The sequence below is a fragment of the Bactrocera dorsalis genome, chromosome 3, assembly GCF_023373825.1.
Source record: "Bactrocera dorsalis isolate Fly_Bdor chromosome 3, ASM2337382v1, whole genome shotgun sequence".
Lineage (NCBI taxonomy): Eukaryota > Metazoa > Arthropoda > Insecta > Diptera > Tephritidae > Bactrocera > Bactrocera dorsalis.
In genome coordinates, this window is record NC_064305.1 from 69,414,209 (window position 1) to 69,430,116 (window position 15,908).

At 37.2% G+C, this 15,908-nt stretch overlaps 2 protein-coding genes across 14 annotated transcripts in view; one reads left to right on the forward strand and one right to left on the reverse strand.

The window, feature by feature from the left end:
• The window catches only part of LOC105222906 (serine protease inhibitor 42Dd), a 35,559-nt gene extending 21,253 nt beyond the window's left edge, over positions 1 to 14,306 (forward strand). For 2 of the 13 annotated variants that reach the window (XM_011200466.4, XM_029548929.2), the window contains exon 4: positions 13,981 to 14,306. In XM_011200466.4, the coding sequence (XP_011198768.2) occupies positions 13,981 to 14,105 (125 nt within the window). In that variant the 3' untranslated portion in view covers positions 14,106 to 14,306. Of the gene's footprint in view, positions 1 to 717; positions 1,211 to 2,507; positions 2,652 to 2,819; positions 3,061 to 5,031; positions 5,279 to 8,033; positions 8,252 to 9,279; positions 9,519 to 10,427; positions 10,574 to 13,242; positions 13,461 to 13,980 lie in introns of those variants that run through there. The other 11 variants (XM_011200461.4, XM_029548928.2, XM_049453200.1 and 8 more) reach the window with 10 other exon arrangements.
• LOC125777750 (uncharacterized) overlaps positions 1 to 15,908 on the reverse strand; it is a 207,735-nt gene that overhangs the window by 171,179 nt on the left and 20,648 nt on the right. The gene's annotated exons all lie outside the window — the stretch shown is intronic.

Here is a 15,908-nt window from a genome sequence, read left to right on the forward strand (position 1 = left end):
CAAATATCGCCAAGATCACCAGCTTCAATTTCAGGTATCAAGTAGTCGGTTATCATGACGCGGTAACGTCGCCATTGACATTGTGACCGATGATTTCACCGGCCCATAAACTACACCAAACCTTTGTTTTTTTCTGAATGAAATGGCAGCTCTTGAATCTCTTCAGGTTGCTTTTCGTACCAAAAGCGGCAATTTTGCTTGTTTAAATACCCATTGAGCCAAAAATCGCTGAATAAAATTTGGCTCAAAAACGACGGATCCAATTAGATCTTTTCAAGAGCCCATAGAACGAATCGATGTCGCTTGGGAAGGTCGAGCGACTTCAGATCTTGCACAATATTTTTGTTAATAGCCACGTAACTTCCAAAGCCATTATTTCGCTCAGGGCCTCGCTTTTAAAGTGTTTCAATAAATGCCCCAGAAGTCTTTGTTCGAATTCACAGAGCTTGTTAAAAAAAAACGGACTTTGGCTCGAAAATTCTAAAACAAACGTAGGAAGATTATAACTGAGTGAGGCGTTCTTTTGCCACTCGCTTACGAAACAAGGAATATTTACTTTCGCTTTCATTCATATGAGCCCTCAAATGATCACTTAATGCATTTTTTATAATTTTTTCACATTAAATAAAAATAAGAAAAATATCACAATCCACATTCCGACAATAACATACAGTGCTCTATTTTAAAAATTTCTTGCATTACGTATTTCTTATTTAGCGCTTATAATGTTCGCCACATCCTTGCAACCTGTGGAAATTCCGCACGAGTTTATCGTCAACAGACCATTTTTCTATGCAGTGGTGAATTCAGAACGAAATCTCTTATTTGCTGGTACCGTTAACAACTTCAGAGACTAGAGTACCATATATACGTCTAGTCAGTGCTTATATAGGGTGTCTCATACGGTAATTATACACTTTTCTTTCGAAATTGGAATCATCGTCTCACACAATTTGTACCTGTCTGGATTGTAGCTGGGAGATAGGATTAAGCAGTGGAGAGTATCGCATCTAATCGTGGAAGTATGGCTCATGGAAAGATTTGCCGAAATTTCTTAAGGACTTCTGGAGACTGATGACGCTGGAGATATTGATTTGTTGTAGAAACGGAGTAATATCAGACATAAAATATTATGAGGCATCTTATATTTGACTAAAATGCATGTTTTATTTGTTTCGGCATATCTAAAATAAAAAAAATTTATAAAATTAACGAGCAGAAATTTTTTCAAACACAGTTTAAAATCATCAGTTGAAGGGAAGTTTATTCTAACGTAAATTTTTCTTGGTTCTTGGAACAATATTTTGTTGTTTTCTTGTTACCTAGCAAATATTTGTAAAAATAGTGAAACTTCACTTCAGCATGTCTCTGCACCCTTCAGTTTAAATATGTACCTTCAGAGTCTGAGTCCACGGAAGACCATCGACAAGCATTGGCAAACCACTGAGTTTATCTTTACAAGCCAGCTTCAGTCAGTTAACTGAAAACCTCTAACACCCACCTTTTGTCGGGTAAAAATAAATTTCACTGTACATTCTCAAGAATAAAGAGCGAGAAGAAGCTCATTCAGTTCACTGTTCGGCAGATAGATTAGGTTAGATGGCTGATCAAAGATCGCACGTGGATTCTTATATGTAGTAATTTGTAATGCCACTGAAAAGAAGTACTCCTGTGCCAGCTTGTCCAGCTCGGTGGGAAGTCTCAAGGTATGCGCTCCCAAGTGTTTCAAGTCTTGACCTCCCAAACACTGGAATATCAAGAAGGAAGTGTTGAGTTGTTTCCACCTCATCTTCTTCGATACAACTTCTGCAGATGGCATCTGGTAGGATTCCCAGACAGTTCGGCAGATGAAAAGTGGATTGTGGTTAATAGACTTTTTATACTCCACTATCTAGAGGTTAAACCAAAAGTGTTGGAACACGATAACTCTGCATTTTCATTTTTCAAATACAATTTTTATTCTTGAAATAAGAGTTTTTGAATTTAAAATTGTCCGAAATGAACTAACAAACCTCTGTAAAAACTTTTATGGTTGAAAATTTCTATTTGGATTACGGTTAATTAACAAAAATACAATTGTACAGTTCAAAAGAGATACTACTTACTTATTTTTGGTTCAGGTGCTGAACTATACCTAGATCTATGTTTACCATAAGCTACCATTTGCTCTTTAAAGAATTATCACTCATTTTCATTATTTTTTGTGCTACCTTCTCTCTTTCTCTCTCTCAGTTTGCTCTCCATTAACTCAGATACTTGTGGTGATATTTTTTTGTGCTGCCTTCTCTTATTCTCTGTCTATCTCTTCATTAACTCATTTACTTCATGAAGCACACACGGAAACTCATAAATCACTTATTGGTGACCGTTACTTATTCCGATTTTAACTTATCTCATTCCTGTTCAAATCATAGTGTCTCGTTATGGTCTATGTTCACTGCTGATTCAAGTAATACGAAAGGCTTCTGGCTAACAAAATATCTCTCTCAACGCTGATCTACTTTTAGGCATGAGTATTTCCAACTGCGCTTTCGAAATCGATCAAACACCGTTAACCTTTAAAGTAGATCGGCCATTTATTTACACGATCAACAATTGCTTAGAGAACTTTACTGTTTTTGTGGGAAAATTAGCGAAGCCGTAAAGTGAATGTAGAGCAATTTGTCATTTTTAACTGTAAAATACTTTTTTAACGAACATCATGTAGTTACTCTCCACAAATACACACCCACACAACCCCACATTCATTCATTCGCACATAGTCGGTGGAGCAAATATCCCTAACGCATGCATGCAAATATCATTTGGTATTTTTTCAGGCATGATTATGGGCAGATCTCTTCCAGCATTATCACCGCCAGCATTCACCGTTGATCGCCCATTTATTTTCATCATTTACAGTGATATTGCGGAAATTTCACTTTTTACTGGGCAATTAACAAAGCCATAATTATTAATGACATATTTTTATAGAGAAGTTTAAGTTAAAAAAAATTTTAATTTTTAAAAAATGTTTTTAAAGTATAATAAATTTAAAAATATTAATTTATAATATAAAAATGTTATTCAGTTGCTTATCGGGTAAAAACTTTTTTATATTTTTTTTCGATCTTACTTTTTTTCTTCCTTGTCACTACAACCGTGGGTCGGTCTGGGCCATGAAACTTCGACAGTTGCTCCTATCCTTTGCGGAGTCTTGCCTGTTGTATATTCCAAATGCAGACAGGCAACTTTACACCTGAGCCTGCCCTTGGATGCGTGGGCGCCCTTGCTTCTGTTGTCCACCTATGAATCTAGAGCCGCAAAAACTTTTCAATGAAGCATTATCTTTCATGCGAATAACATAACCTAACTATCACATTCCTTGAATTTTTATGCGCTTAACTTAATCCATGTCGCCGTATAGCTCATACAGTGCATCTTCATTGATACTCATCGATGACGCGGAAAGCTCCAAAGATCTTGTGAAGAACAGTTCTATCGAACGCTCCAAGTTGTCAGATCTCGGATCGTCATCGTCCATGTTTCTACGGCGTATAATAGGTCATATATTTGTTCGCAGAAAGAGGGACCTGCTTCTCAATTGCCTACCAATCCCAAAATAACATTTGTTGGCAAAAGTTATTCTGCGCTTGATCTCCAGACTTAGATTGTTGGAATTTATACTGGTCCCGAGATATACAAAGTTCTTAACTTTTTTAAAGTTATAACTGCCAACCGTGAAGTAGTTCCCAGGACGCGTATAATCCTTCTATGTGGCTTTTAGGTACTTTGTCTTGCTCTCGTACACCACAAAACCAATTCCTTTCGCTTCACTTGAAAAAGCTGTGTTGACAGCAATATGTCACTGCGGCTCAGATTAGCGGCACCTATCACTTTTTCCGCCATTATATAGAGAAAACACACGACAAAAAATCATCCAGTCTGAAGCCTAAAGCGCAAGGAATCGAAGAAGTCTTTCTTGATTTTACCGTAGCTGATGATTGTGCTCAACGTTATTCTGCAAATTTAGACATGGCGTCGAATAAGCAGCTCCTCAGTGCTGTCGAAAGCGGCTTTAAAATCGACAAAAAGGTGGTGTCGATCTGTTTGTCAAGGATCTTCTTCAGGAGTTGCCATTTTGTGAAAATCTGGTCTATGGTGGATTTGGCTTTTCTAAAGGCACGCAGATAAGATCCAATCAGTTTATTTACAATGACCTTCACAAAATACTGTCGAATGAACCTTATATGTAATATCACGAAGGCTAATTCCGCTATAATTAGTGAAGACTGCGAAGTCTTCCGTCTTGTGGATAGGACAGTGTATACTCATATTCTAATCATTGAGCAAATATACGTAAATACCAGATCGTGTTTAGCAGTTGGAGCATGCGCCTTTCCAGCTCCTCGTTTTCACTTCGTCTTGGTCAAGTGGCGAAACGACAATATTATTACGGTAGATTTTTGGGTTGCGCTCTTTTTCATCCGTCGCAGTACTTCTTCCGCGTTTTTGCAGATTGGAAATAATTCTTCAACCTATACTAAAACGCGGAAAACATTTCAACTGTACTCTGTTTGCAGGTTTCCATACCTGTCTTCACAAAAGTTGGTTCCGGACTTGAAACCGTTTTTTTTGCTACTTTACCTTCTAATAAAATTTTCGGGGCGAACTCCTGCTAGCCAGCACCTCAATCTCTTCGTATTCACGTCTTTTTTCCTCTCTCTCTTTGTTTTGTTGAAAAGACGTCGCTCTTTCCACCTCTTTTCGGGGTGGCGTTCTTCCACAGCCCTCGTCAGAATCAGTTGTAAAGTTTGTACTCAGCTGCCCTTACTTAGGCATTAAAAAATTTAGTATATCTAGTGACGAAATTTCTTTGAGGTATTATTTAAATATAATTTCCCACCCCGATCTCACAGTTGATCAAATGTGAACTGCAAAATGCACGGAAATATTACAAATTGAATGTTTAATTGTTCATTGTGATATGCATGCATGGAACATTAAAAACAGTTACTATATACCAACATTTGCCTATACTACTATTTACAGCTGTGATGTATGTAAATCTTTGCCTCACCATCACTTATCCACCACCACCCATATTCAACGTCGATCGTCCGTTTGTCTATTTAATCAGAAGTGGTGTTCATGGAGTGCCATTGTTTGCTGGAGATTTTACGAAGCCAGAAAATTGATGATCGTTTCTCAAATGTATTTAAATGCACTCATCGATTGTATACAGATTTGTGAAAAATTGGAAAAAAAATAAAATCTCAAATAACTGTTAGAGATAACATATACTCGTATGTTAGAGATAACCGTTGTTTCCCTACATGCCAAAATAAAAACTTATTTGTCTTGGAGGTCCGAAAGAATGACGTTATCTCATAAATTATGTAGGTTGACTTTTCTATTTCGGGATTTGACAACCCTAACGTAAAGGTAGGAGTTCTTGATGGTATACCTACTCAGAACGTTTTTATATACGAGCGCTATTTGTATTGAGCTTGATAAGCTAGCCGACAGGGGTAATGTTCGAAAATTCTACGAAAAAATGCGGCGGCTTACAGAAGGTTTCAAGACCGGAGGATACTCTTGTAGAACCCCCAAAGGTGATCTAGTTACCGATGCCCAGAGCATACTTAAATTATGGAGGGAACACTTCTCCAGCCTGCTGAATGGCAGTGAAAGCACAACACCGGGAGAAGGCGAACCCGATTCCCCAATCGATGACGATGGAGCAGACGTTCCATTACCCGACCATGAAGAAGTTCGAATAGCAATTACCCGCCTGAAGAACAACAAAGCGGCAGGGGCCGATGGATTGCCGGCCGAGCTATTCAAACACGGCGGCGAAGAACTGATAAGGAGCATGCATCAGCTTCTTTGTAAAATATGGTCGGACGAAAGCATGCCCAACGACTGGAATTTAAGTGTGCTATGCCCAATCCATAAAAAGGAGACCCCACAATCTGCGCCAACTACCGTGGGATTAGCCTCCTCAACATCGCATATAAGGTTCTATCGAGCGTATTGTGTGAAAGATTAAAGGCCACCGTCAACGAACTGATTGGACCTTATCAGTGTGGCTTTAGACCTGGCAAATCAACAACCGACCACATATTCACCATGCGCCAAATCTTGGAAAAGACCCGTGAAAGGAGAATCGACACACACCACCTCTTCGTCGATTTCAAAGCTGCTTTCGACAGCACGAAAAGGAGCTGCCTTTATGCCGCGATGTCTGAATTTGGTATCCCCGCAAAACTGATACGGCTGTGTAAACTGACGTTGAGCGGCACCAAAAGCTCCGTCAGGATCGGGAGAACCTCTCCGAGCCGTTCGATACCAAACGAGGTTTCAGACAAGGCGACTCCCTATCGTGCGACTTTTTCAATCTGCTGCTGGAGAAAATAGTTCGAGCTGCAGAACTTAATCGAGCAGGTACAATCTTTTATAAGAGTGTACAGCTGCTGGCGTATGCCGATGATATTGATATCATCGGCCTCAACACCCGCGCCGTTAGTTCTGCTTTCTCCAGGCTGGACAAGGAAGCAAAACGAATGGGTCTGGCAGTGAACGAGGGCAAGACGAAATATCTCCTGTCATCAAACAAACAGTCGTCGCACTCGCGACTTGGCACTCACGTCACTGTTGACAGTCATAACTTTGAAGTTGTAGATAATTTCGTCTATCTTGGAACCAGCGTAAACACCACCAACAATGTCAGCCTAGAAATCCAACGCAGGATAACTCTTGCCAACAGGTGCTACTTCGGACTGAGTAGGCAATTGAGAAGCAAAGTCCTCTCTCGACAGACAAAAACCAAACTCTATAAGTCACTCATAATTCCCGTCCTGCTATATGGTGCAGAGGCTTGGACGATGTCAACAGCGGATGAGTCGACGTTGCGAGTTTTCGAGAGAAAAATTCTGCGAAAGATTTATGGTCCTTTGCGCGTTGGCCACGGCGAATATCGCATTCGATGGAACGATGAGCTGTACGAGATATACGACGACATTGACATATGTAGTTCAGCGAATTAAAAGACAGCGGCTACGCTGGCTAGGTCATGTTGTCCGAATGGACGAAAACACTCCAGCTCTGAAAGTATTCGACGCAGTACCCGCCGGGGGAAGCAGAGGAAGAGGAAGACCTCCACTTCGTTGGAAGGACCAAGTGGAGAAGGACCTGGCTTCGCTTGGAATATCCAATTGGCGCCACGTAGCGAAAAGAAGAAACGACTGGCGCGCGGTTGTTAACTCGGCTATAATCGCGTAAGCGGTGTCTACGCCAATTAAGAAGAAGAAGAAGCTATTTGTGTTCTTAACAGTAAGCTAAAATATTCATTCGGCCAAAAAATTTATTTTTTTTTTACAACTTTCGACGTGGATTAACTCAACAAGAGTACATAGATGAATTCAATTTGTCACGATGAAGCTCCAGCAAGAAACCGGTGTTTATCGATGGTATGCTGAATTTAATCGAGATCATACATGACTCCAAGACGAATTTCGAGAACGTCGTCCGAAAATAATTGTTGTTCTCGAAACTATTAATGATATGGACAAACTGATACTGCAAGATCGTCATATAATCTATCGTAAGATTAAGATAACTATGAACATTAGTGAGACTAGCATACGTTCAATATTGCATGAACATGTGGGCTTAGACAAAAACTTAATTTATTTATTATTTCGGAGATTAGACAGTCATTTGTTAAGAAGTTTTATAAATAATACGAGTATAAAATATATAGTTCCTCATTCGTCCAGAAAACACACCGAAGTGGTAGTAGTATTTGAAAACAAAACGCTCTTAAGGCTATTCTGGAGAGTGCCTTCCGTGACGCCGAGGTATTAAATAAACATAATTTCCCACCCCGATCTCGCTGTTGATCAAATATGAACTGTAAAGTACCCGGAAATATTACAAACTGAATATTTAATTGTTTATTCTGAGAAATATAAACCTAAGATATGTATGTATGGAACATTAAAAACAGTTACAATATATGTACCAACATTTGCCTATACTACTATTTACAGCTGTGGTGGTAACGTTTGGCTCTTTCATCTCCCAACCACCACCACCCATATTCAACGTCGATCGTCCATTTGTCTATTTAATCAGAAGTGGTGTTCATGGAGTGCCATTGTTTGCTGGGGATTTTACGAAGCCAGAAAATTGATGATCGTTTCTCAAATGTATTTAAGAGCACTTTCTAATTATATACCTATTTGTGAAAAATTGGAAAAAAAATAAAATCTCAAAAAACTATTAGAGATAACAGTTGTTTCCCTATATTGCAAAGGAATTCATTTTTTTGGTATGAAGGTCTTGAAGACTTCTTTCTCTCATAAATTATATAGCTTGACTTCTCTATTTCGGGATTTTGCTACCATACATAGTGTTGCAATCTGGAAGCAAAAGTTGGACATTTTTGATGGTATACATACTCAGAACGTTTTGATATACGAGCGCTACTTGTGTTCTTAACAGTAAGCTAAAAATTAAAAAAAAAAAACATGTTATTTGATCGCGAACATTTTCGCGCCATTATTTTTTACAACTTTCGACGTGGATTAACTAAACTCCAGCAAGACACCGGTGTTTATCGATGGTATGCTGAATTTAATCGAGGTCGTACATGACTCCAAGACGAATTTCGAGAACGTCGTCCAAAAATAATTGTTGTTCTCGAAACTATTAATGATATAGACAAACTGATACTGCAAGATCGTCATATGATCTATCGTGAGATTAAGATAACTATGGACATTAGTGAGACTAGCATACGTTCAATATTGCATGAACATATGGGCTTAGACAGAATCTTAATTTATTTATTATTTCGGAGATTAGACAGTCATTTGTTAAGAAGTTTTATAAATAATACGAGTATAAAATATATAGTTCCTCATTCGTCCAGAAAGCACACCGAAGTGGTAGCAGTAGTGTTTGAGAACAAAAGGCTCTTAAGGCTTTACCGGAGAATGCCTTCCGTGACGCCTTCAATGCTTAGAAATCGCGCAGGCAGCGCTGCAATAATTTTTTTTTTAAATCGACTCGGTCCAATTACTTTCCGGACAAACCACTTACCTGCGAGGTATTAAATAAATATAATTTCCCATCCCGATCTCGTTGTTGATCTTCATATTTCTGTATACCCGGAAATATTAAAAATTAAATATTTAATTGTTTATTCTGAGAAATATAAACCTAAGATATGTAGGTATGAAACATTAAAAACAGTTACTACATACCAACATTTGCCTATACTACTATTTACAGCTATGATGATACAATATTGCTCCTTCATCGCCCCTCCACCACCACCCAGATTCAACGTCGATCGTCCGTTTGTCTATTTAATCAGAAGTGGTGTTCATGGAGTGCCATTGTTTGCCGGGGATTGTACGAAGCCAGAAAATTGATGATCGTTTCTCAAATGTATTTAAAAGCACTCATCGATTGTATACATATTTGTGAAAAACTTAAAACAAATAAAAACTCAAACAACTATTACAGATAATAGAACTATTACAGATAATAGTGGTTTCCCTATATTACAAAGTAAAAATTTATTTGGTATGAAAAAACATCGACTTGATGAATAATCTACAGTAGAGTCTTAACCTGTCACCGGTGGATTTCTTTTTATTCCCGTACGAAAAAAAAAAAATAAATAAGAGGTCAACGTTTTTCGACCCCTGAAGAGGCGGAAGGAACACATCAAGTTCCGAACGGAAGTTTTGAAGTTATTTACCTCAATCGGAGTGACAAAAATGCTTCGAAAATTGGTTCAAATGCATGCTAAAGTGTATAGATTAATGGAGAATATTTTTAAAAACTATTAAAGCGATTTTCGACGATTAAAATATGTTGTTGTTCTCGAATCTAGAAATATAAAAGGCAATCTGTGTAGTACAACCACAGCTAAACCCTTTTTCATATCGTCATATTGGATTATGCCAAACCTGTTCCAGGTTTTATTATTAGGAAGTTCGTTAACCTCAGATAAAATTGAAGAAAATTGGCTCTTCTCTCTCTTTCTTTCTCTCCCTCCCTCTCGCTCTCTTCGCTTATGCGAAGCGCTAAAAAAGTTGAGTATCTGATAGCCCTTTGGCGACCAGGATCGTATTTACTATTTCGAAAGTAGGCAGATCAGAGCTCGCCAAGATTATCCAAGATTATGCAATGCAGTAAAAGATAAAAATCCTAATTAAAAACAGTTTAATTTCATTGCTTATACCTAAAAGTATTTTCCTCCCCCAGATATTTCTTAGATATATTTTACCTATAACTTCTTGTCACTAAGTAACTAACTACTAACTAACTTAACTAATGGTCATAGCCTTATATAACAATAAGCATATAATTATTTTCTAACTTAGTTTATTTATTACCGTTATTTTCGTATTGTATTTTCTACTTAACAGCCATCTTCTTGGGCTTCAGCGGACCAGCATTACCTAAACCACCGCCCAGAAAGTTTATTGCTGACAGACCCTTCGTATTTCTAATAAAAAATAAAGCAAATTTCCTAATTTTTGCTGGACAAAAGGCCCGGCGTTAAAGCTTAAATGTATTTTATACAATTTTAAATTTACTTTTATTTACTTCTCGAATGTTAGTTAATATAATTTATATTTGGTATACTGATTTACATAAAAAAATAAGTAAGTCTTAAGGGGTTTCGTGGGTTTTGACGACGCAAAAATTGCATATTTTCACCAATTTTTTCCATATAAATAATTTATTGCAACTTTTTAGTATACAAAAGATCAAAATTTTTAAAAAATTTTGAGAACTTTTCATAAAAAAATCAGCTGGCTTCTTCCCAAAAATGTCTCATCGCAGTGGTCAGCATAATAAACAAAGAATTCTTCTAAAATCACAAAATCGAATTTTATCGGTTAGTCGATGAATATAGGATCTGATTAATCGAAGGATTTGGAAAAAATATAAAAAATTAATTTTTGCCAATGTTGCAAACAAAACAGTATGATTTTGTGTCTAATTTTATTAAAATTACGCCGAAAATATTTGTTGTTCTTAAAAAAAGTTATTCTATCAATCACGAGGCCATCCTATTTGGAAGAACTTTGAGAAAATTTCAATCTGATCACTAATTTCTGAGTAATCGTTTCCACCGACTTTGAAAACCATGTTTCAAGAAAAACACGATCAAATATTGGAGTACCCGAACGGTCTAGCCTGACGGCCGTTCTCCCAAAATTTCTATCTCCACACCTTTATTGCGATTATCTTGAAACTTTGGGAAAACATTCTGGAAACTAAAAAAAAGAAATTTTTTGAAATTTCAAAACCCACGTAAGCCCTTAAGAATTCATTTTGGAACTCAGCATCAGACATTCGAGGAGATTTGACTTTCCTGCGTTTGGATTTTCTGAACCGCCGATAGTCATAAGGTCTGAAAATCTTGATATATAGTTGCGCACCAAGGCTTAAAATTAAGTGAAAATAAATTTTGTGAGTAAAGTTTTTAATAAAATAAAGTGGTAGTGTTAAATTTCTTCTTTGCTTCCTACATTTTTTACTATTAATAAAATTTCTTATGTAACGGGGTTTTCAATAAGAGCGCTGAAAAAGTAAAGCAATTTTTTTAAATTAAAAACTGTTTGAGATATCAATGAAATTCTTTATTCCTGTGAAAGTACGAAGTCGTACGAACATCATTAATCGTCGCTGGCTTGTTGGCATAGACCACAGATTTGACGTAGCCCCACAGGAAATATTCTAACGGCGTCAAATCGCACGACCGAGGCAGCCAATTGACTGAACCATTTCGTGAGATAACGCGTTCACCAAATTTTGTTTTCAATAAATCATTCAGCGAATATTAGTTGTGGGGCTTGTGGTACCGACCTGATGGAACCACATATTGTTCAAGTCTACATTAAGCTATTCCCATTCACAGTAACGTGCCGGTCTTGATCATCACGGAAAAAGTACGGCCCAATGACGCCGCCGGCCCATAAACCGCACCAAACCGTAATTTTTTCGCCATGTAATGGTGACTCATAGAGTACGTGTGGTTTGCTGCCTTACCAATAAAGCATATTTAGCTTATGGACGAAGGCATTCAGCTAGAAATGAGCCTCATCACTGAAAATGATTTTTCGATGAAAATCCGGATCATGTTTAAGTTGTTGTCCAGCCCAATTCACGAACATACGACAATTCTATTGGTCAAGCGGCTTTAGTTCTTGCGTCAGTTTGATCTTGTAAGAATGTAGGCCAAGATCTTTTAACAAAATTCGCCACAACGACATCACAGAGATGCCTAACGCTTGAGAACGACGTGTGAGAGACTGATATGGGTCTTCTTCAATTGATGCGCTAGCGGCAGGAATATTCTCGACACAACGGACACTTCTTTGTTTCACTGGCACGGAACATTTTTTACTGTTCATGTGGATTCAAATTTTTTCCACTAGACGCTCAATTGTTGATCTGACAGGACGATTATGACGTCCATAAATTGGACGTAGCGCTCTTAACCCTGCTTAGATAACGTACGTCTGCGAGACGTACACTTGTTTTATTTTTCGTTCTCTCTCTCACAACCGTTAAAAGGGAATATTCTCGCTTTCAGTCGTTAACTGCAGAACAAATATCCAAAATAAAAGTATAATAATTAAATAAAAGATCTACGTAAAAAAATATCTGCAAAAGTGTTTCCATTGACAGCCTTAAAGGACGAAAACTTGAATACGTCTCTCAGACGTACGTTATCTTTTCAGTACTTAAAAATAACGTTATCTAAGCAGGGTTAAAGTTGAGAATACTGACTCTGAATTTCTGCAGTAAATTTTAATAATTTCGATTCGCTGTTGGAACACATATCTTTCCATTATGAAATCTGGATATCTTTACCCTTACTGAAGAGAAATGTCGAAAGAGCGAAAAAAATATGAAGTCGTTTTCGGTCCCTATCGGTCTACTTTTGTAGCCAGGGAAAACCCCTTTTTAATATTTGCTTATAACTATAAGTTCTCCGTTTTTATAATCTTTTTTAATTTCTTAATATTTTTGTTATTTGCTCGCATATTACTTTCACTTTTAAATCTCATTTGTTAATAACTTTAATAAATAATAAATTTAAGTAATAATAAATAAATTAATTCTTAATTTCTATTATTATTTAAAAGTCATCGTTTCACTTCGAAATTTTTACAACTCCAATTTAACTAAAAGTGACATTTCGTAAATACTATTTTTTTCTCTTAGCTGTCCTCGTTTCGCGCATAACCTCAGTGGGAGGAGGTCCACCACCGCCCAGGCTATTCATAGCAGACAAACCGTTTGCTTATATCATAAAAAATAAGGCCAATTTGATTCTGTTTGCTGGTCAGAAGACGAAGGCATGATGGAGCTCAACTTCAATAATTTTATATATCTATATTTGAACATATGTAAACGACCTAAAAAATAAATAAATTTGTATATATATCGTTGGTCATCATACAACTGTTATTATTTATTATATAACGACTTGGAGTAACTAAATATTTTCCCGGTATCAATAATGATAGAAATAAAGCATATGACAATATCTTGCTGTTACTGTTTTGGAGCACGTTTGACAGCAAACTTGGTTTGTGACGTCAAGCACGACATTCGTCAAATCATTTGTTTAGAAAAGTTCTTCTAGTTAATGTGATGAAACTTAACTCTATCATTCTTGCTCGGTATATGTTGAACGTATGTACATATGTATACTATACATTAAGTTATTTACCGTTAATGTTATTTTGACAGCTAACGATTTTCTACGCCTGTCACAGCATGCAAACAGATGTTCGTGGGAAAACCGTATCGTAACCTAATCGTTTGTGACAAAACCATCATATTTGTACGAAATGCATGTGGAAATAAATATAATTCTTCCATCCATCTATTTTTTGGGGTTCATGTTGTCTATTAATATTTTAAAGATTGGAAATAATTATATTTAAAACATTTTAGTTTTGCGAATTTTGCCCGTAAGGAGTTTCAGACGCAAACGCTTCATTGCTGATCATGCTTTCATGTATTTCCTGCGTTCCCGAAAGTTTGGCATCTTCTTCATGGGTCAGTTTCAGAAGATCTAGTTAACTGGAAGAACGTTGAAGAGAATAATGATGATCGATTATAATGGCAAATAAGAATACGTTGAATTTATGTATATTTACATAAATTATAGAAAGGAGAGGATAAAATCAAACAAAAAAGTGCGAATATTTAGAAATATGTATTATAGTTTCTTTGTAACCTTCATATGTAAATAAAGGTGATTAATTTTAATAAAACGATTTATGAATAAAGTAAGATACTATTTTAGATATTTTGGTAAGTAAACGTGTACAGACGTAAAATTAAAGAATTTATTGAGCTTTGAAATTCGACAGATCCTACTTTTTTTAAAAAGCTCTGTAAACCATTACGTGCTCAGATACTTACATATAAGGATGACGTCATTAATGAAGACATCTAATGAGTCTATAGTAGAATTGAAGTCAAGATGTGTTTTTATTCTTGCGATCATTAAATAATGTAAAGATGAAAAGCTTTTATTTCGCCCAAAATTAACATTTTTAGGTTGTGAGCCAACAATCCGGCACAGTAGAGCCTATGGAATTCGATGTACAACACTCTTTGTAAATTCCATAAAACAGCTATTATCTCTCCAAACTTTGACTTCCTAGGGGCGGTGTCAGCTAAAATTCACTCTTTCGACTGTTCGCCTCCTTATGATGTGCTCTTATTGTTCGCAAAAACAAAATGAGGTCCCATCACGTCGACAACTTTTTTATGCTCAATATTTCATGAAGTATACGACACTCGCGATCTTTTGTGAAGCCTACTGTCTCAGCTTCTTCGCGCAACTTCAATTCAGGGTTGGCCATAACGAAACCAGGGACCTTTTCCACGCTATGCTATGAAAATGGCTACCATTTGGAGGCATCTGGACGCGGCTCATAAATAACTGACACGCGTCATGGTTAAAACATATTTGGCGGTACCCAACAAAGGAGAGGATTCACAGTATACAGCATTTCTGAGCTCTTTTATTTCGCCGTGCGATTGCTCCTCCAAAAAAGCTAATCACTGACCGTTATTGCTTTGTAGCCAGTTTTGAAATTTCAAAAGTTATCAGGCATGTCCGCCTTCACAGGTAGTCAAAACAAAACTACGAGTCCGACCGGTTTGAAAGTAGTGATTTTCGGGAAAGTACTACTTATTGGACCCCCCTCATATGTATGTACATATGTATTCAGTTGAGCTATAAGGGTAGCGCGCACAACTGCAGATCTTCTACCTGGATAACAAAGCACAATTACATATGTATATGTAGACATATGTCATGAAGATAAATGAAACAAATATCCGCCACGTCTGGCGAAGTACTTAATATTCGAATGTGATGGTGATTTCTCCAATCGATGACGTTGGGGCAGACGTTCCACTGCCCGACCATGAAGAAATTCGAATAGCATTTACCCGTCTTAAGAACAACAAAGCTGCTGAGATCGATTGATTGCCGACAGAGCTATTCAAATACGGCGGCGAAGAACTGATAAGAAGCATGCATTACCTTCTTTGTAGAATATGGTCGGACGAAAGCATGCCCGACGATTATAATTTAAGTGTGCTCTGACCCATCCACGAAAAGGCAGATCCCACAATTTGCGCCAACTACCATGAAAATAGCCTCCTCAACACACCTCTATCGACCGTACTGTGTGAAAGATTAAAGCCCACAGCCAACAAATTGATTGGATCAGTGTAGCTTCAGGCCTGAAAAATCAACGACTGACCAGATACTAGTCATGCATTAAATATAGGAAAAAACCTTCGAAAAGAGGATCGACACACATCCCCTCATCATTAAAGTGTAAAAGCTCCGTCAGGAT